Source organism: Phaseolus vulgaris, chromosome 8 (genome assembly GCF_051622355.1).
Source record: "Phaseolus vulgaris cultivar YP4 chromosome 8, ASM5162235v1, whole genome shotgun sequence".
Taxonomy (NCBI): Eukaryota; Viridiplantae; Streptophyta; class Magnoliopsida; order Fabales; family Fabaceae; genus Phaseolus; species Phaseolus vulgaris.
In genome coordinates, this window is record NC_143505.1 from 35307312 (window position 1) to 35330359 (window position 23048).

Consider the following 23048-nt stretch of genomic DNA (forward strand, 5'->3'; position numbering starts at 1 on the left):
AAAAGTTACTTTACCAAAAATAGTTACTTTAAAAGTTCTTCTCGGGTGAACTCTTCTCCATTGAATTCTTTTTTCGTTTTTCGTGTTCCTCCCTTTTCTTCTTGTATACATTCTCCATTGTTCTTCTTCTCCAATTATTTTCAAGAAGTTCTTGTCCTAAATGTGACAACCATTAGAATCAAAGGTAAGAACACAAGATAAATTATCAATCAATTTTGTTATTGAAAGAAAATTAAAAATGAAACAAGAAATATACAAAACATTATATATGACATTATTTTGATTAAAAAAAATACTTCCATAATAATTGACTTGATTTCCATTCGGTAATTTGACATAAATATGATTAATTTGAAGATAAGAAGTGAAATGAGTTAAAGATGAACAAATGTGGTTAGTAACACCATTATCAAGAATCCAAGAATTAAAAGAAGAAAAAAATTTATTACTAAATTGTGTTGTAATGTTGGAAGGAATAACAAAAACTTGATTAGAAACATTGTCACTGGATTTGGACAGTTTTAAAAGAGATAAAAATGTTTGATACTGCTCAAGAGTAAAACCACCAATTTGTTGAGACTGCACTTTTGACTTTGAACCTTCATGATTTTGCTCATCATTATTAGAACCTTGTATGAAAGAATAAATCATCTCCTGACGATCAAAAATATGAATCATGTTTTCTTGTGGGAACCTCTCCTTTAAATCATTCCATTTGTCAAAGGCATTATTCATACAAATGATGTTTTGTATGATGGGTGGTGAAACAACCTTGAGCATCTAGGAAACAACCAACATATTAGCTTTTTGTCATGCTGAAAATAATAAGTTGGTATGAGTGAGAACTTATATGATTCCATCAATGAAACCTATCTTATTTTTTGAAATGAGACTCATTTGAAATAAACGAGACCAATGATGATAATTTGGTCCATAAAAAATAATAGAGACAATAAGAAAAAAAGGATTATTAGATGAATTAACATGTTAAGGTTAACACAAATTTTGTGAGGGATCAACAACTTCACCATAAATAAATGTAGCAACCAATGCTCTTGGAGCTTTAATACTATATTATAAAAAAAAAACCTGAGATGAATAAAAGAGAAAAAGGAAGGCAAATGATATGAAAATGAATATTTCTTCTATTTTCTTTTCCTTACCTAAATCAAAGTAGAGAGTATGAACATATACAAACAATACATTTATTTCAGGTCTACCTAAAGAGACAAAATGTAAAACAAAGAATTGATAAAAATTAGAATAAGAAAAGATAAAATAAAAGCTAGACATATGTACAAAGAAAAACAACTAAGAATTAGAAAGGACAAAATTTATATTAGCTTCTCTATAGAAGCCTTGTATTCATATCTAATTGTTCCACATCTCATAAATCACCTTCTATTTTGATCAATATTTTAAATGGAAACAAATTTCATTGTAACTTTTCACTGAATGAGCCTATAAACCAGTAGGACAGGAACCTTCAAAATTAGGTGAAACACTTCAAATGCTTTTCACATGTTTGTGTTTTCTTCAACATTTGGCTTACAGACTCTTAAGTGTTCCACCTTAGGGCTTGTTTAACTTTAAATTGCAGTCCTATTTTTTCATCATCACTGAAAACCCAAACGTAATTTAAGTCAAATATTTGCTTGAATTTTATTTAATTTTGCATAGAGTCCATCCTTGAGCATAAGACCTTCATGATCTCCCATCTGAAAAGAGGGAATAAAAAATTGATTATGCATTCGCCTTGGGCCGGCTACCTGCTTGTTGAAATGTTCATATGTTTGGTCTTCAAGAAATTGTTGACTCCAAAATTTATTGAGTTAAAGCGTCTTAAGATAGCTTTTGCATTAAATAAAAAACATTTAGGGATTTCCTCCAAACTTGCTTATCATTTAAGAATTCAAACTTATCACTTCACTTAAAATCAATTTCATAAATGACAAGATAAAGTAACTAACTTCAACTAGAAATCACCTCAATGATGCGACCATCATCCATAACAAAGATCTTATCAGCAGCTTTTGCAGTAGAAAGCCTGTGAAGTTCAGTGATTATATGCAACTAATCTTATATATTAAAGAAAGAAAGAAAGAAAGAACCAAGGTGGTTAAGAATTCACCTATGAGCTATGATAATGATGGTTCTTCTTTTACATTCATCTTTTAACGCATACAGTGACTCCTGAAATAAGAATTACATCACAAATAAACAATTGCAGACTTGTATTTTCTTAGATAAATACAGAAATTAGATTGACCAAGAAATGAAAATGACATTTAAATTTCAAAAACTAGAATTTGTGAAATATACCTTGACATAATGCTCACACTCAGAATCTAGAGCACTGGTTGCTTCATCAAGTATCATTATAACAGGGTCCCTAAGAATGGCTCTGGTAATGGCAATTCGCTGCTTTTGTCCACCACTAAGTGCATTGTCATCAACAAGCGTTTCATATCCATTAGGAAGAGAAGAAATGAAATCATGGGCATAGGCCTTTTTGGCTGCCCGTTCAATATCTTCTTGTTTTATGTTCCCGGGGCAACCATACTTTATGTTTGACTTGATGTCCATATGAAAGAGATGGGATTCCTGTTTGAAATACTAATTTTCAGAAAACGTGCTTTTAACTGAGTGAACTACAATTTAGTTGTCTAACCTGTGCAACATATCCAATGTGCTGACGCAGCCACCGGATATCCAACTCTCTAAGAGGGAATCCATCAATATATATCTGTACATAAATGTAGATGTAGATTACATAAGAAATGATCGTGAAAAGAACATGTATATACACATTATTGATATTATCACATTCCAAATCAGTAATAGGTAAAGATCAAGATGCCAAGGTTTTGTGCCAATGTAAAAAGTACGCACTATTCAGATTTATTAACTAGGAAAGGATTTATTATGTCAATGTAAAAATTATGCAATTTTCACTCATTAGGATTTATTATGGTCTGCACTTTGTATCTTCACTCCTCCTGCCCAAGTTTTTTTTTTTATCAGCAATAAATGAATAAAATTAAGGGGATACTTAAGGGGTATCCCAACCCGTGTACCACAACCACAAAGTTACACTTCCACAAAAGAAAGTATAACCAAAAACCTAAGCCTACAAAAGGGAATGCCAAACCCAAACCAGCATTTATAAAAGAACCAAATGACAGAACCAATAAAATAACAGCACCCAACACCCTACTGCACTCCAAAGAACAGCACAGCAACACCTAAAAAATCCTAACACTCTTCACCAGTTTTCCAAGCTGCTCCCCACGGCACCCTTCTAATCACACCCTCTCCAATTGAAACCTTCATTCCTTCACCGACCCCTCCTACACATACGAATTATAGCAGTCCAACCAGTTCACCTTTACACCAAACAGCAATTACGTAACCCGACATAACGCCTTGGTTACTCATTGCCACAGTTTCACATTCCTCAACCAAGCTATCTCTACCCCCCGAAAAGCGTGGCTCAAACCCAACCTCAGCTCCCCTCCAAAGCATCCAACCTTGATCTAAGCACGCCCCATGACTCCAGAAACTGCAGGAAGACCACCCTGCCACCACAAAACAGTTGTTCCCATGTTATGACTCCTTTATTAAGATGCTTCGTGTTCCTGCAAAAGATGATTGAAGACCAACCCCAATACAGGTAACAGCAGTTAACCCCTAAGGGATTCACTCCATCACCATCACAGGTTCCAACCGAACCATAACCTTCACATGATACCAACCAGAAAAACCAGCTTCTTCAGGAGACCCAAAACCAGGAAACATTAGCAGCTTTTAATGCAGATAATTGGGTTGAAAACCCAATCTGTAAAAGAATAAGAAAACGAATGGGCTTTATGCTTTAGCCAAAACCAAGACTTAAGTTGGGCCCTCTGGAATATCTCCTCTGCATCTACTACCCCTTGCTGAAAGGTAATCAGATTCCTCTGGTCCCATATACTTCTAAATAACATTAACCCAGACCCCTTTCCAGATCTTATTCTGCTTGTTACTAACTTGAAACAAGTGGAAACTTAGGAAATGCCGCTTAAGATCATGATGCTCAACAAAAGAAATGCCTACCCACTGAAGGCATTGAGACCATACCTGTTGAGCATATTTACAATCCATGAAGAGATGTTGACAGGTCTCTTCCTGTAGCAGACACAAGGGACACACTGTTGAGTTCAACATCATTCCTCTCCGGCTCAAACTCACTCTAGTGGGGATTCTCCCCTTAAACACCCTCCAGGCAGTTACCAATACATTTGGAAAGGCCTTCACCTTCCACAGGAGCTTAAACACTTCGTCATTGTTCCCTCTACCATGCTTAGATAGACACTCATACGCCAAGCTCACCGAAAACAGCCCCGGTATCTCCTTCCCCCAAACCTAGATATCCTGGACATTCTTTCTCATAATGACCCTTGATAGAAGCAGAATAAGGTCCCTCTCCAGAGAGGATTCCCATACAAATCTGTCACGCCTCCACCTCAAGTCCCACCTCCACTCCGTATCATCCCATACACCCATCTCCCCCACTGCTTTACCTTGGTTTAAAGATAAAGAGTATAAGCACGGGAACAAGGACTTAAGATCGACACTACCAATCCATACATCCTCCCAGAACTTTGCTTTGTCACCACAACCTACTTCCCAACCTAGCTCTTCCTGAAACCACCCTCTTCCACCACCAACCTTGCATACTTTAGCGAGGTCTCTCCACCACCAAGATTGATATTTGACAGGTGTTTGACTGTTTTCATCCCCAAGGTTGTATTTAGAATCCAACAGCATCTTCCATCTTCCATTCTCCTCCGAAAGAAACCTCCATCTCCACTTGGCTAGTAGAGCTTGATTAAACAAGCGTATATCTCTACACCCCAACCCTCCCTCCTCTTTTGGTTTGCAAACATCATTCCAGCTAACCCAAGCAATTGGCTTGGTTAGTTTCCCCCAGCCCCATAAAAATCTTGTTTGAATACTAATAATCCTTTTACACACCGAAGCCGGTACTCTGAAAAGAGAGAGGTAATACAAAGGAATTGCGGTTAGAACAGAATTGATTAGGCATATCCTCCCTGCCATGGATAAAAATCTCCCCTTCCAAACACTGAGTTTTGCTTTCAACTTGCTTATAACTGGTTCCCAGAATTGCTTCTTTCTTGGGTTCCCTCCCACCTCCAGACCCAAATATTTGAACGGTACTTCCATCTGAATGCAGATCAACGTCTTAGTGAAACACCCTATCTTACTGCTTTGTACATTAATGCCTGCTAACCTTGACTTGTGGAAGTTGATCTTCAAACCTGAGGCTAGCTCAAAGCCCCTCATAATGGCCTTCAAGGTTAGCACATTTCCAAAGGTGTCTTCACACAAAAAAAGAGTGTCGTCCGCAAACTGTAACATACACATCTCCACCTCATTCCTTCCTATCTTAAGGCCCGTAAGCAAATTAACCTTCAAAGCTTGTCTTACTAACCCTGCAAGTCCTTCAGCTACCACTATAAACAAAAAGGGTGCCAGCGGGTCACCCTGTTGCAACCCTCTAGAAGGTTTAAACTCCTCCGTAGGACTCCCATTCACTAAGACTGACACAGTAGCATATTCCAGACACCCTCTGATCCACGAAATCCAAACATTGTGGAACCCCAATTTGTGTAACATATCATAAAGGAAATCCCATCTAACTGAGTCGTAGGCCTTCTCAAAGTCCACTTTTAGGCAAATACTGCTTCTCCCCTTCTTCCTGAGGTCTTCCACCACTTCATTAGCCATCAGGACACTATCCAAGATCCCTCTACCCTTAAGGAACGCTGATTGGCTTTCGTCAATAATCGCAGGCAACACCTTCTTCAATTTGCCAGCCAACACCTTTGTAATGATTTTATAAATGACACCCACCAAAGATATGGGTCTGTATTGCTCCAGCTTAGCGGGGTCCCTCACCTTCGGGATAAGCGCAATGAATGAGGCATTGCATCCCTTCGGGATGTTCCCTGTCGCTTGAAAAGAGGCCATTGCTACCATTAACTCCTCTTTCACAAAGTCCCAACTTTTCCGGATAAAATTAAAATTGAACCCATCTAGGCCTGGGCTCTTAGATCCTTCACACTGCCACACAGCATCCTTAATCTCTTTCTCAGTGAAACCGGCCACCAGCCCCTCATTATCCGTTAAGGTTAGAGTCTTGAACTCAACCTCATCCAACCTCACCCCTAGATCTTTCGTAGCATTGAACCTGGCTTCAAACAGCTTTTTCGCCTCCAGCCGAACTGTACCCGGTTCCTCACACCATCGGTCCCCCACCTGGACACCCTTCACTTCATTCCTAAGTCTTCTCCACCTCAAAGATGAGTGAAAAAACCTAGTACACAAATCTCCACTCTTAAACCAATTTGCTCTAGCCTTTTGGCACATAAGAGACTCAAGTTTTTTATCATTCTTTACCAAATGGCTTGTCAGCTCCATTCTTTTGATTCTATCGCTTTCCTCTAGACCCCCATTACAGTCTCTGCCGTCTAAAACCTCCAACTCCTGTAGAATCCTACTCTTCGTAGTATGAAGATTCCCAAAAACCTCCCTGTTCCACACTTTCAGATCAGACTTAAGCAGTTTCATTTTCTCTTTGAATCTTGATATCCCATTCCCCTGAACTGAGAAGGATTCCTGCCCAAGTATTTAATTTAAAGAATTGTAATGCCCCATGTTTCTCACTCACATATGTAGAGATCAAATATGCCAAGAATAAATTAAATATCATCAATACATAACAAGTGAAATATGTAACCTTCATTTCCAACTATCCGTAACACAGAATGCACGGCTTTATTGAGTCTATTTCCATTAACTAACTATCGCTAACATGAACTCATATGCTTTGAAATGTGCCATTTCTAGTCCGTAGTAGTCACTATCTCAATGGTGCAGAATATTAAAAACAAGGGTTTTCCAATTCAGGAGCAATCATTTAACGAGACCGTGACTTCACTGGATTTGCTTCAAGAAATTAAAATGCAAGAAGCTGATAACTTGTGTCAATAAAGTAGGAAAGAGTTCTAGTAAAATATGTTGCTCTTTATTACTACAAAAATGTATATAAAACATTTATAGGCATTGGGAAGCATAGTAAACATGATTCCAGCAAACACAACTAATAAAGTAGTGGATGACGAGCATGAGCACGCAGATATTCATATAAATTTAATTTCTGATGTACGAGGCCTAAAAGATATAAACTATTTACCTGACCACTACTAGGTTCATAGAGACGAAGTAAAAGGTTGAGTAATGTGCTCTTCCCACTACCACTCAGACCAACCTTGGCAAGGTAGAGCTGTCCAGTTAATATTTTAGAATCCCCAACATTTAATCACAAGGAATTAAGAAAATTCTTACAATGGCAATGACTTGATTTTCCTCTATGGAGAAGTCCAAGTGTTCTAGAACAGGCATCTGATCAAATGTAGGAAAGAATGAAATTTAACAATTAATAAGAAACAAATATGTCATGCCTAAGAATTGAGTAGTAAAAGTGATGCAAGGTAATAAATCATATGGAGAAGGTATATATGGACGTCATATTACAAATTACAATGTCAGTAACTCGATTACAAAAAATTGTTTGTGACAAGTACAGTGCATACTGATGAAAATCAGAATATAATATTCTGAATTTATTGTAATAACAATAGCAGTTTTAAAGAATACATAATGTCCCCTATGTATAATTAATGTAATAAGTCTATATAAACACGCATCTGTTGTGTATTAAAAAAAGCAGTTTCAGTCACAATATTCCTCTGTTTTGTTTCCTTTGACTGCTTCACTGGATATTAAAAATGTCTTATTTCGTGGTGAGTTGCAAGAAGTTTACATGGATAAAACCTATGATACATTGATATGTTCTTGAAGCAAACGTATCCATCTTGAGGACATAACTAGATTACAAAACACAGATATATGAATACCAAAGTCAGATGTGTTGCAGCTTTGAACGATACATTTTCCTATTTCTTTTGGAGTGACGCCGATTAAAGAGTATTTCATGAATGTTTTAAATTGTCACTTTCAATTCCGATACATTTTCACTTTCAATTGAGTGTTTCAGATATCTTTGCCATATCTCAAACGTTTAAAAAATGTCACTTTATTGAAAATTGGTTCAGTAGAATATTATCTTGTTGTATAAGGTCGTCTAATGGTATATGCGCTTCTAGTTTTCATGGTTGTACATTCAATTGGATAACGTGCCTAGCGTTTAATACATTTTTCATGGTGGTACATGCAATTGGATAAAGTGCGTAGCTTTAATATAGTCTTCTCTGCTAGTAAACAACGTCTCTTCTGATAAAATGTATCTTGAAGACTCATCTGATCGGAAAGCATTTTGTACAACCAACTGCATCCACCAAGGTTATCAAATCCAGAGTCTACATAAACTTGTGGGAGCTCCGTCGTAAGAATACGAGTTTACTTTGTATGAAAAAAATATTTCACTAATATAATTAATCATGTACTTAAGTCCACAATCTTAATAAAATAACTACATTTAGTAGTGAATGAAAATTGTACAAGTTAAAAGTATCCCAAATAAACAACTACATACAAATGTTACAAAACATAAGTTGTTAAAGTTGTAGAAATTAAATAATTAAAAATGGACAAATGTCAAGTTTCTATGTCCAATCTTGTTGCATAATTAGGAGATAATTATTTCGTAATTAAGTGCAAATTTCATTCTCTATTTATTAGGACAAATTTAATATCTTTTAGTGATTTGATTTGTATAACCTTAATTACTTATTATTTCGTGTTTTCATTACCTATTATTTCTTTCCTTAATTAGGTTGTAAACCGTCTATAAATTGAGACTATAATCATATATGTAAATATATCTCAAAAATATATTTCATCTATTTCTTTCAACTTGGTATCAGAGCCATTTTTTAGTCTATCCTAGCGAGAGTTTGTTGGGCTTATCAAACAACCCGTTATCAGGCCATTATCGGACCACCCATAATATGTTGTCCCACAAACGAGTTGTCACTCTCAGCGTGAGGAGGGTGTGTTGGAAATCCCACATCGACTAGAGATGAGGAGATTTCATTGTACATAAGTGGGTGCAAAACTCACCTTATAAGCCAGTTTTATGGGGTTGAGTTAGATTTAAAGTCCACTTCTCATGAAAGATAAGTCTGAAGATTTTCACTTGTTTATAATTTTTTACAGAATAGTTCAAACACAATTTGAAAGTCCAATTAAGAGACTACTCAACAAAATGGAGTTGCTGAAAGGAAAAATTGTCATCTCCTTAAGGTTACTTGAGCTTTACTTTTCCAAACATTTGTTCCTAGATCTTACTGGGGAAACAGTCCTGACTGCCACTTATTTGATTAATAGATTACCTTCTCGGGTTCTAGAGGGTGTTACTCCTTCAGCTTATGATCACATTGTTGATCAAGAGTGATAAGTGCTTTGAAGAATCCAAATCCAAGTGTTTGATGAAAGGCTGGTGTTGTGCTGTTTCTAGGAAGGATCTAGGTAGAATAGAATGTGATCCACTCCTTTGTTGAATCTAAAATTGATGTGATTTAAAACCTTTTTGAAATCAAGTGTTCTTCCAACTAAGTGAAAAACAAGTTGTTTTGTCGAATCAACCGCTTGTTTTACTCTTAGGAGTTTTGAAAAGGTTAAAAATTGTTTTAGTTTTGTTGACTTAACTGTCAAGCCAAACAATCGGTTGTTTCGTGGATTCAACCGATTGTTTCTTTGAAAATCCTAACAGAATTAAGTTTTGATTGTTGAATCTGCTTTAAATGTTTTTCAACTGAATACGCTCCTTCATAACCTCTGCTTTGAATTCGGATGAATTTTTCAGGATCTCACAATGTGTATCTGCTAAGGAAATGTGGGATACTCTAGAGGTCACCCATGAAGGAACAAATGATGTGAAGAGAGCAAGGAAACATACTTTAATACAAGAGTATGAGATGTTTAGAATGCTCAAGGGAGAACCGATTGCTGAAGTACAAAAGAGATTCACTCACATCATCAACCATCTAATGAGTCTTGGAAAAAACCTTTGACAAAGAGGAGTTAAACATCAAGATCCTCAAGTGTCTTGATAGATCTTGGCAACCTAAAGTCACGGCTATCTCTGAATCAAAGGACTTGACATCTTTAACTACAGCTTCCTTGTTTGGAAAGCTTAGAGAATATGAGTTGGAGATGAATAGACTCTATGTTCAAAAAGTGAAGATAAGCATGTAAGGAACATTGCTTTGAAAGTTGTCAAGCACAAGAATAAGCAAGACTCAAGTGATGAAAGTGAGGAAGAAAATCTTAGCTTGCTGTCCAAAAAGTTCAGCAAATTCTTGAAGAGAAACCGCAACAAAGAATCCAACAAAGAAAGGTATGGAAACAAGAAAATTAGTGATCTCAATTCTAACAATTATACTTGCTTTGGTTGTGGAAAACAAGGGCATATAAAAGCTGATTGCCCAAATAAAGAAGGCAAGGAAAAGAAGTCAAGCAATAAGGAAAAGAAAGGGAAATCAAAAAGAGCCTATATTGCTTGGGATGAAAATGAAGTCTCTTCATCAAGCTCTTCATCAAGTGAAGATGAAAAGGTCAATTTGTGTTTAATGGCAAAAGGAGATGATGATTCAAGCCGCTCAAGCAGTGTAAGTTCTTGTGCTTCCTTAAATACTGAAAACTATAGTTAATTACTTCAAGCTTTTAAAAAAACTCATGAAGAAGCTAACCGATTGGCTCTTCAAACAACCGATTGAAAGGGTTGAATAACGGGCTTGAAAATAGAGTCAAGACTTTTGAAGAAGAATTGGAAAAGTCAAAAACTGATTTTGAAAATCTTCAAAAGCATTGCAAAAATTCTTCTCATTTGTGTAACTCTAAAATTTGTGAAAATTGTAAAACTCTTGAGAGTAAGGTTCACTATCTTGTAAGAACTGTGGATAAACTTTCAAAGGGTAAATCCAACTTTGAAACTGTCTTGGCATCCCAAAAATGTGTTTTTGGAAAATCTAGTTTGGGGTTTTATCCTCAAAACAAGAAAAATGGGATTTCAAAGCCTTTTCCAAAAGTGCCAAAAAAACAACCGATAGAAAGATCGGAACAACCGGTTGTTACATGTTTTTACTGCATGAAAAGAGGCCACTCAATTAGATTCTGTAAAATTAGGAAATATTTTGTTCCTAAAGGTATTATGAGATGGATTCTCAAAAGTTCTGAAGATCCCATTAATAAAGCTGAATCAAAAGGACCCACATTTATAAGGGGACCAAATCTTGTTGCTTGAATTTATTGTGTTGCAGGGATACTAAGAGAACCATGAAGTCTTGAGTTATTTGATCAAGCTTTTGGAAGACAAGGAGTTTGTATGGAACTGAATTAAGATTTTGTTCCAGCTCAAGGTGCCTTGAAAGCCAAAAGAAGCACTCTTGATCATAAATAAATGACTCATGGAAGGGACTTCATGACAAAAGGATAATACCTTCTTTGTCTTTGTTTTCTTTTTATTTGTTATAAATTCATGCTAAAATATTAATCTATGTGTGTATGCAATTACATTTTGATTCCTCTCTGTTTTTGTTTTAAAATCCTGAACATTGTTGATGTTGCAGAAAAAGAACCGATTGTTTTCTAGAAACAACCGATTATTTCTTCTCCGACAGCACGGCATAAAAATTGATTTAATTTCTTTATGCATTCTATCTATTACAGGATTCTTTTTAAGGGGATTATGAGTCAATAAAGCAGTCATGAAGCCTGATTTGGTTCAGAAGAAAGTTGCTTCTTGTCATAAAAGGAATATATTTCATATCTTGGAAATTCAAGTGCCTTTATGACTAGTCAAATCAACATGTGCTGACCATGTGATTTTCTGGTAAGGGCTGACGTGGTTCTATGCAAGATTCGACCAGATTCCTCTTCTTGAAGACTGAAACCCACTGTAGTCAAAGGATCAAAGAGGATTTCTGTTTTGCTATATAACCATCTACAGCTGTTTTTCTACACAAAAACAACCCATTGGCATATCTCTTACTGCATCTCATATCCTCCTCTGTTTTTCTGATTTCTTACATTCTGGTTTCATGGATTCCAATCCTCCATCATCAAAAAGGATTGAAACCAGATTTGTAAGATCGGGAGGACATCTTGAAGGCTGAATTTCAGGAGACAATGAATTGATTGAGAAATATCGCTTTGAAACAAGTAGAAAAGAGATAAACAACCCAAAAGTTGTCAATTTTAGCTGGTTGAAGAGTCAAAAGATGGATGATGTGAGAAGGCTTCTTAAAGAACAACTGCTGAAAAGGTTCTTAAAGATGAAAGGGAACATTTATTCGGATCTTATTCGGGTTTTCTACATCAATTTAAAGTTTGAAGGTAACAATCTTGTTTCTCATGTCAAGGGTGTCGATATAGAGATCACTCATGAAGTTTGGGCAGTTGTGACTGGCCTAAAGTATGTTGGCTTGAAAATCAACAAAGGAAACATTGGTGTGGTGGAAGACTTCAACAAAATTCAATATTACAAAAGTTGTTTGAAGAATCCTCATGCACAAGTAAGAACATGCTCGGTTGGAGTTTTGAAATTGAATGAAAGGTTGTCGGCTCTTATTGTCACTTGGATTCTAACACCAAGAGAGAGCAACCATTCTGTTCTAACTGAGGAAGATCATGTCTACATATACTACATAATGAGCACAGTCGAGATTAATTGGATTCGTATCATCAAGGAGCACATGCAAAAATCTATAAGGTTAAGTGATTATCATTATCCTTGTGCTATCTTGATTTCTAAATTCTTAAACTATTTTGAAGTGAACCTTGAGGATGAAACATCTGAGTTGGAGAAATCAACACTTGAAGTGAACAATGGATCACAAAGCAAGATGGGTTTTACCAAGATCAATGGAAAATGGGTAAGTAAGGATAGTGAACATGATGGTTCTTCAAGTGGCTTTCATGCTGAACTTGGTGAAGAAGATCAAGAAGTTGCTGAAGGTGCTGGTATGGATGTTCCAGATGAAGAACAACCTGCTACTGATTTTGGTGTTGGTACAAGTGTTGGACATCAAGGAGATAGGACTCCTTCAATATCTTCCTTTGAGAGCTACATGGTGAATAGGCTAGATGGCTTTGCTGAAAACCAAAGGAATCTTCATGATCTTTGTGTGACAAGTTTTCAGAACTTTGACAATAGATTTCAAAGCATGGATACACGTTTCCAGACCCTTGATGAACATATTGAAGCTGTTCAGAATCAGTTGTTTGAGCTGCAGTATGGGAAAGAAGATTGAAGAAAAACAATCGGTTGATATCACGAAACAACCGATTGTGAAGCTGAGAAATCAAGTCTTTATTGTTCTTTCCATGTTTGTATTGTTTTATTTTGGACTATTCTGTTTTTATCTCTTCCTAAAGTCTATTTGTGAAGACAAATAGAGGGAGAATGTGGTTTCTGTGTTGCTTTACAAACTGTTATAACTCTTTAATTTCTATTTTTAAGATGTTTTTGCTTCTGCTGATAAAAACAACCGATTGAATCGAGAAAACAACCGGTTGTTTGTCTGGTATAGTTGTTTGTTATGGTTGGTTTTCTACTTTTTCATTTATGCTGAAAACTAGTTGATGTATGATCATAACCTGCTATGAGAGATGCTCTGGATAGTTTTTTGTTTTGCAAGTGCGGTTTCAGATTCAATCAAGATCAACACAAGCAACCTGGGATTTGTTTTCATCAAATAGGGGGAGATTGTTGATCCAGAGTGATCATGTGCTTTGAAGAATCCAAATCTAAGTGTTTGATGAAAGGCTGGTGTTGCTGCTGTTTCTGGGATGGATCTGGGTAGAATAGAATGTGATCCACTCCTTTATTGAATCTAAAACTGATGTGATTTAAACCTATTTGAAATCAAGTGTTTTTCTAACTAAGTGAAAAACAACCTGTTGTTTTGTCGAATCAACCGGTTGTTTTACTCTTAGAAGTTTTGAAAAGGTTAAAAACTGTTTTAGTTTGGTTGACTTAACTGTCAAGCCAAACAATCGGTTGTTTCGTGGCTTCAACCGATTGTTTCTTTATTGGGATCCATGGGTGTATCAACAGATTTCGAATTCATCAACCCAATTTCCTACAAAATATCCAATGCGTATTTTCTTTGAGAGATAACAATACCAGTATTCGGATTGTGCTACCTCAATACCCAAGATCTTTGGTCTGAAAGTGTTGACAAAGGTGTTATTTTACTTGTGAGATGCCATGGTGATTGTTGCCTGTAAGAACAATGTCATCAACATATACTACAAGATAGATACACCCAGCACTCGAGTGACGATAAAAAACTGAATGATCTGTTTCACTGCGAGTCATACCAAATTGTTGAACAACATTGCTAAATTTTCCAAATCAAGCCCTAGGAGACTGCTTGAGGCCATATAAGGATTTGCGAAGACGACATACCAATCCAGAAGACTCCCCCTAAGCAACAAAACCGGGAGGTTGCTACATATAAATTTCTTCCTGCAAATCCCCATTAAAAAAGCATTTTTGACATCCAATTGATAAAGAGGTCATTGTTGAAGAGCAGTCATAACTATGAATAAGCGAACAGAGGCCATCTTTGCCACCGGAGAAAAAGTATCACCATAGTCTAAACCAAAAATTTGGGTATAACCCTTAGCCACAAGACGAGCTTTGAGATGATCAATAGTACCATCAAAACCAACTTTGATAGCAAAAATCCACCTACAACCAACAACAAATTTCCAAGATGGTAAAGGAACAAGTTCCCAAGTTCCATTATTCTGAAGCGCATTCATTTCATCAAGCATGGCCTGACGCCAACCAGGATGAGCTAATGTATCACCTACAGATTTTGGAATGGATACGGAAGAAATAGACAAAAGGCAGGTATAAAAGGGTTGAGATAGCCTATGCTAACTCAAAGCAGTATAATGTGGAGAGAGATTACGGGTAGAACGTATACGTTTACGGATAGCAAAAGGAAGGTCAGGTTCAACTGTAGGAGCCGGAGGGAGATGAGGTGTTGCCACCAAAATAGAGTCTGCTGATGGACAATGAGATGTTTGACGACGACTATACACCTGAAGAGTTGGTGGCAATGGTGAATCGTTAGGTGCACTAGGCACAACAGAAGGAATATTAACTTAATTAGATGAAGAAATTGAAGGAGAAGGACAAGACTTAAAGTAAAGGGAACATTCACTGAGCGTGACATCTGCTGAAATAAAATAACGGTTTAAAGAAGGTGAGAAACATTTATATCCTTTTTGTGATCTAGTGAACCCTAAAAAGACACATTTGTGTGACTTATGAGATAATTTATCAAGACCAAAACTAAAATTATGAACAAAACATGTGGACCCAAAAACTTTGGGAGGTAAAGAATGGAGAGGGTCATGTGGAAATAAAATAGAATGAGGAATTTTGTTATCTAAAATTGAAGATGGCATACGATTAATGAGATAACATGCACTAAGAACAGCATCACCCCAAAAACGCTAAGGAACATCACCATGGATTAAAATAGTACGAGTTGTTTCAACAAGATGTCTATTATTGCGCTCAGCTACCCCATTATGTTGAGGTGTATAAGCACATGAAGTTTGATGAAGAATACCATGAAAAGCCATAAAATTTTTAAAAGAATGAAAAAGTACTCACGTCCATTATCACTTTTGCGGATGGAAATTCCAAATTGATTTTTAATTTCATTGTAAAATATTTGAAAATATAGAAAACAACTCAGAACGGTTTTTCATTAAAAATACCCAAGTACATCTTGAATAATCATCAATAAAAGTAACAAAATACTGAAATCCTAAATTAGACTTAATACGACTTGGTCCCCAAATGTCAGAGTGAACTAAGGCAAAAGGAGATGAAACACGTTGTTGCATCTTGGCAAGACTAGGATGACCCAACCGAGCATGAATGAGAGATGGAGAATCCATAATCGCGCCAACATGTGCAGAGATTTGTAGTTGATAAAGTGCATGAGACTCACATCCGGTGCCAATCATCCGTCCCAAACTCCGGTCCTGTAAAGTAACATAAACTTTCTTAAAAGAAATAACACAATCAAGGGAACGAGTGAGACTACTAATGGATAATAAGTTAAATGGAGACCCAGGGACATAAAGAACATTATCAATAAATAAAGAAAAAAGATGAATAGTACCAACACCATGTGATGGTACCCTATATCCATTGGCCATGGTAACCAAAGGTAAATAACCCGTAGAAGATAGGGAAGAGAAAAAAGATTTATTACCAGTAATGTGATCTGTGGCATCTGAATCTAGAATCCAAGGGCCAAGGGAAGTGGAGTGAGTGAGGCCAACAAAAGATGTACCTGAATGTGCAACAAAAGTCGTGGAACTAGGGTTCTGACGATCCTCATACCATTTAAGAAATTCAATGAAAATAGCAGGCTGGCCTGGGGTATCAATTGAAGTATAGTCCATAGTAGAAGGTTGCACAGGGGCAGTTTGAGCAACTGCAACAAATTTAGGAGGACGACCATGTAAGGCATAACATCTGTCAATTTTGTGGCCAAGTTTGCCACAATGGTCACACTTGTGACGCCCTTTGCCTAGCTTGTGAGGGCGAGTACAATCATTATGCTGAGAGACTAAAGCAGAAGAGTCATCAACATGAGACGTTGAGTATAATTGGTGTATAATAATTTTGCTTGTTCCCAAACTTCTGAACATGTCTCATAGGTACGAAAAATTTGTTTTAAAGATGAGTGAATGGTAGATTTGATAACAATGCATAATTGAGCATCAATTTTCAACCAACGGGAAACCTCATTTTCAGCAACAGTAGGATGAGTAAGATGATCAACATAACCTTGACTCAAGCCATAATTTAATATCTGATGCCCGAGTTTCATAATTGGTTCCATCCAATTTGTCAATGGAAAGATGAACATTGACGTAATTAGTATAAATAGATGGATCCGGCATAATGACTACGGAAGAAGCCACAGTGGTAGCGGCAGCGGAAGAAGCCATAGTGGCAGCGGAAGCGAAAGAAGCCATGGAAGATAAGGACAAATCCAGTCACCAGTTAATTGGCGGCAGCAACAAAGATGAAGGCTCCGACAACAATTCCGGCAGCGTCTCCGGCAAAGGCTCCGACGAGATTCCGGCGAGGATCTGACAACGGCTCCAACGAGGCAGTGGCGGCTCTAGTGAGGTAGTGGCTGGAAAATTCTAGTGAATAGTGGGTTCACCAATAAAAATTGAACCCTAAATTCTAACCTTATGCTCTAGATACCGTATTAAAGGAAAATAAATAATAGGGTAAATCCCTTGTGTATATTGAACACATAGGGTTATGCTTATATAGGAAAATAAACATATGGACTAAGTCCATTACATAAATATGAAATATCTAACAATATCTATAATATCTCATAATATCAAATAATATCTAATAATATCTAACAATAACAAAGCCAAATAAAATATATATATATATATATATATATTGTAACAAAATTTTGTATAGTTTATAACCTTGCACCTTAAAAGCTTTATTGTTCCCCAAAAGAACCACTTCTCCTTTCAATTCCAAAGTATCAAAGAACTCCTTCATAAGACACGTGTGATAAATGCATCCTAAGCTCATGATCCAACTTCTCTGTGCATCAGAAGTAAATGGCACCAACACTTCCCCTTAGACTCATAGCTATTAGACACTATCGCAGCATCAACGAATTCCTTCTTGAAATGAGATTTCTTGGCTTTCTCATTTCTCCCCAGACAATTTGACTGGAAGTGACCCTTCTTGTGAAAGTTAAAGCACTCAATATCTGCCTATTTATTAGATGAACACTTTGATGGCTTCTTTTTCTCTACCTGTTGACTTTGTAACATTCAAACTCAACCAACCATCGTCTTCTTTAGACTTTTAAAGCTTTTGTAGCTCCTTAGTCATAATTGAAGTTTGTACCTCCTCCAACGTAATGGTCTATTCCTTCCTGAATTACAAAACATCCTTAAAATGCTTAAATGCCTTCGGCAAGGGGATATGAAGTAGTAAAGCCTTGTCTTCGTCCTCTAACTCTACTTCTATGTTCTCCAACAATTGGTTCTACACAAAGAATTATTACAAGATACAGTGTATCATCTATACACATAAAGTTTCTATATATATAGAACCTAAGAAACGGAATAGCAGAAAACCACTAAAAAGAGTTAAACCTAAACATAATTCATGTGTTAGATGATAATGTGTCAGACAGTCTATCTAGACTTAACACTATTGATCCCCTGGTAGACAATCTTTTGCACTCTTCATCAACGATCATGATTTAGAGTCAATCATCACATACTTGTAACTCAACAAAATTGTTCCCAGAAATAAAAAAATAAGCTTAACTATTTTGATTCCCGAGTTGTAAATAAGTTGTATATGTGTAATGCAACACACTTTCAATGAATAATGATTTTAATGATTAACAATGAATGTGAGTCCATGTACAAGTGCTTACGGTAGTGATAGGAACTAGAATAGGAATTGTAAAATAAAAGTAACCGACACTAAATTAGAGTGAAATTAATGGTATAAAGCTTTGCTGCAAGATGAATATTAGCCAACAAACAAATAACAAAAATTAGAGAACTCTTTTCCTAGGGAAGATTTGCTTCTTCCTTCTTCCTTCTTCTCTCGGTCTAACCAATATTGACACAAATTTTCTTCACTCTCAACGTAGTAGCTTGCCACACACACCCTCTATAAAATCCTTCTCTTTCCTCCCAATTTCCCATTGCCACTTGTTATTTTTATCGGCCTTGCATAACTTCCTTGCTACTACCATACCCACCCACACATAAAAGGCTTACCATGTAGAAAGCATTAAAATCATTAGTAGTGAACTCATAACTAAATCATTTGGACGGTGCTTAAGCTCGTGGAAACTACATGAATAACATTGAGAATAAGCAAACAATAATCACCAATTGTTGCTTTAAATAGTCAAATGCAATGAACTTTTCTATTCATTGCTTTGGAAAGTAATTAAATGCACACAAAACTAATTTTTAATTAAAGTGACATCAAATGTCCTGGAAATTGCAAACAGTCATATATGCATTTTAATTATCAAGCTGTAGTGAGTAAAGCTAAACATGCTTCTTATAACAAATAGAACAAAAGACAAAATATAACAAAAACACATACATACCATACTCCTTGCTGGATAAGAAAATGTTACATTTGCAAACCTTATATGCCCTGCTAACCTCTGTAACTTCACTCCTGCATTAGGTGAAAAGCCCAATTAAACAATAGAAAACTCTATACTTGAGGAGTAACGGGAGTTGTAGACCAACAGTTACTTGCCTTTGGCTAAGAATTGATCACTGGGCAAAAGATTAATCAGTTGGAATATTTGTTCAGATGCTCCAATGGACTGCAGCAATGATGTTAAGCTGTTTGTCAGCCTCCACGTTGCATAAATCAACCACTCACAGTACAGTACATACTTGGTAAGTTGTTCTACAGTTACATGACATCTGAGAACAGATAAACCTACCAACAGCACTGCAAATATCTGCAAGTTGTAATTTAACGAACACAATATTAATTTGATATTTTTCTATTATATAGTATCCCTCGAAAAATGGGAAAAGCATAAAAAAATTGCAAACATTGGTCGGTTTATGAAAAACCTAAGTTAAAAAATCTTCTATAAAGTACCCAAGATCAACATAATACTCTGACAACTATCTGATGTAACTGTATTAATGTTACAAGAATTTGGTGTTTAGAATACTTGAACTACGTAAGGGAATAAAGAACTATTTTATTGATAACAATCACACCACTTACATTCTCATTATTTGAAATATTCAAATCCTTTCAAATAACGAAATAAAATATCCTGGAAAAAAATAAGAAGATTCTAAAGATATTTTCCTTAATCACTATGGAGATATTGAAAATATGTTTATCCTCATAATCTGCTATTTACAATACTCCCTCTCAAGTTGATAAATGAGGATCAATCATTCCCAACTTACCTACAAGATCCTAAAATCTACCCTAACAAAGTGTCAAATATTGATATATTTTAACCCTATTTTTTGCTTACATTTCAGCACTTAATATTTTTTTATGATGTCTTTTTGATAGTTTTTTGTTCAAATTTAATTTTTATTATTTTTTATTCTAATTTTATGCTTAGTTACTTTTGTTTATTTTTGCATGAAAAGGAGAAGATTTGGCCCATATATGACCCAAGATTCTTGCCCAAGCAGCCTAAGCAAGGAACTATCACTTAAGCAAAAGGCACATGGCTTACACTCTCGAGTTTTTCAACAATTAGGGCAATGTGTACTCCCAACTCCAAACATTATAAATTTAGGGCTAGACAACCTTGCAAATCATCCTAGGTAGACTTAATCTTAAGTCATTGAGAAACATACATTTGAATATTTGTGTAGTGTGCGCTCTTAGTTTTTCTCTTTAGTTTGTGTCATTGTGAAGCCATAAGGTACTAAACACCTTAATTGTAAAGGTTAAAGTAGCTACTCGGTTCGTAATATATCTTTTACTTTCTAACATTATTTTGTGAATCGATTAATTGTTTTTACTTTGTTCTTAATGCTTGCTTGGCCTAGCTAATTAAATCATGATTTCATAATTTTAATTGCAGTTTGAAAACCCTTTTACAAATTTGGATCTAAATAGAATTGTGGTATAATCTAAAACCAGGAACAGGGGTAGGAACTACCATGTCAGCTATAAGTCCTTTTCCTTAGTGTTGATTGCTTGACAAAGTCCACTAAGGAATCAAGTTCTCCCTTTAAGTTTATAGGAATTTTTTTTTGTCGAGGAATTGGGTTAAAATCAATTTCATGGATCATTGAGTTAATTACATAACTGAACATGTTGACTTGGGGAAGACAAAATCAAGTTCTGCCTTTTACCTTCTATTACTATGGCTAATGGCTCCTGCGCCTCCTCTCATGAGTGTGGTACTGTCCATCTTCTCTCTCCCTTCAGAATGTCATTATGTCCTCGTGTCTCCATTTAATTTATTATGTCTCGCTCGCCTCACCTGTTCTCTTATTTGTGTTATTTATTTTACTAAAGATTATGTTTTCTTATTGGATTGGAGTTCATAATGGATGATTAACACCAAATGTGAGTCTAACGACCTTTATCTACAATGGACATTTGTTCATGTTGGCTCGATGGTGGATTCCTCTTCTCTCGTCTATGCTCAATTGGGTCGTCCTAACTTTACCATACTTCAACACCTTGTACCACGTCTGTCTCAGTTATCTACTTTGTCATGTAAATCGTGCCAATTAGGAAAACATAGTCATAGTTTGTTTTCTAAGAGTATCCTCGTATGAGCTTTGTCCCATTTTACTTTAGTTCACTCAAGGACCAAGTCATGTTAGGTCTACTTTAGGATTTCAATACATTGTAACTTTCATTGTTGTTTATTCTCAATTACTTAGTTGTTCTTAATGAAAAATCATTCTAAGTTGTTTTACATATTTCAATTCCTTATAATGAAATTAAAAATATCTTTGGTGCTTTTAATTGTATTTTCCATAGTGATAATGCTCATGAATACCTTTTCCATGCCTTTAAGACTTTCATTTCCTTTCATGGTTTTTTCTTTGGACATCCTATCCACATGCCGCAACAAAATGAAGTGACAGAGTGTAGGAATTGACACCTTATTGAAACAACTCACTCTTTACTTCATAGTGATGTTCTTCTACAGTTTTGAGGTGATGTTCTCACTACATGCTATCTCTCATCAATCACGTGCCTTCTTTTATCCTCAAGCACTAAATATCTCACTCTATTTTGTCCCTTCATCAACCTTTCCACCACTTCACTCCTTGAGTCTTTTCATCTACCTATTTTCTTGACAATCTTAGTACTAGCCTTGATAAAAATGTCAATTTAGTCTCACAAAGGTGTCCCGTTAGGCAAACCTTTGTCTCGAAAAAAGTATAAATGTTTATCACCCTCACTTTATTGTTATTTAGTCTTTCCTAATGTCACCATCTTCCCACACCTCCTCTCCGAGTTTATCATCACTGACAACATTTATGTCTTCCCGTTGGGCCAACTTTCTGACTCTATTTCAATGCTTGCACTTTTGTCCCCTCCTTTTGTGTTTGATCTCCCAACTACATTTCGTGAAGGTACACACTCTACTCATAATATTTCCTGTAATTATGTCACTCTAAGTTATCACAGGCTGTCTCCATCCCTTTATACTTGTCTATCTTGCATTTTCTCTATTTCAATTCCTAAAATTGTAGGTGATGCCTTAACCCACCCTGGTTGGAGAAAGATCGTGCTTGATGAACTGTATGCTCTTTAGAACCGTGGTACTTGGAATCTTGTTCTTTTACCTCCTCGGAAATTTGTTTTTGGTTATCAATAGGCAATTATAGTCAAAGTTGGCTCTGATGACACTATTAACTAGGTCAAAGCTCATGTAGTTGCTAAAAGTTATACTCAAATCTTTGGGCTAGATTACGGTGACACCGCTCCTATCACCAAGAAGATCTTTGTCATATTATTATTAGCTATGGCTACTCTTCAACAGTTGTCTCTCTATCACTTGGAAGTAAAAAATGTCTTCCTACATGATGATTTGTTGGAGGAAATGTATATGAAGCAACCACCTAGTATTGTTTTTTAAGGGGACTCCTACTTGGTATGTCATCTTCGCAAACCATTATATAGTCTTAAACAACCTCCCAAGGCATGATTTGGGAGATTTAGTGCAATAGTTAAATAGTTTGGTATTATTCGGTGTGAAGCTGATCATTTTGTGTTTTATTGTAATTCAGAGGGTTGTGTGTATCTACTTGGTAGTGTATGAGGATGACATTGTTCTTAGAGATAGTGATTACATATAACACAACACATTTGTCATTATTATCAGACAAAGGACCTGGGTAAACTTAAATACATATTGAGAATTGAGGTAGCACAA

General features: G+C 36.0%; 1 protein-coding gene across 21 annotated transcripts in view; it reads right to left on the reverse strand.

Moving 5' to 3' along the window:
• Positions 1-1318: 1318 nt before the first annotated feature.
• The window catches only part of LOC137824063 (ABC transporter B family member 26, chloroplastic), a 36631-nt gene continuing 14901 nt past the window's right edge, over positions 1319-23048 (reverse strand). For 4 of the 21 annotated variants that reach the window (XM_068629499.2, XM_068629496.2, XM_090293806.1 and 1 more), the window contains 9 exons: positions 19415-19625; positions 19257-19330; positions 7411-7467; positions 7259-7333; positions 2672-2746; positions 2323-2604; positions 2132-2193; positions 1987-2047; positions 1319-1718 (listed from right to left, as the gene is read on the reverse strand). In XM_068629499.2, the coding sequence (XP_068485600.1) occupies positions 1644-1718; positions 1987-2047; positions 2132-2193; positions 2323-2604; positions 2672-2746; positions 7259-7333; positions 7411-7467; positions 19257-19330; positions 19415-19625 (972 nt within the window). In that variant the 3' untranslated portion in view covers positions 1319-1643. Of the gene's footprint in view, positions 1719-1986; positions 2048-2131; positions 2194-2322; positions 2605-2671; positions 2747-7258; positions 7349-7410; positions 7468-13330; positions 16102-19256; positions 19331-19414; positions 19626-23048 lie in introns of those variants that run through there. The other 17 variants (XM_068629495.2, XM_068629498.2, XM_090293808.1 and 14 more) reach the window with 9 other exon arrangements.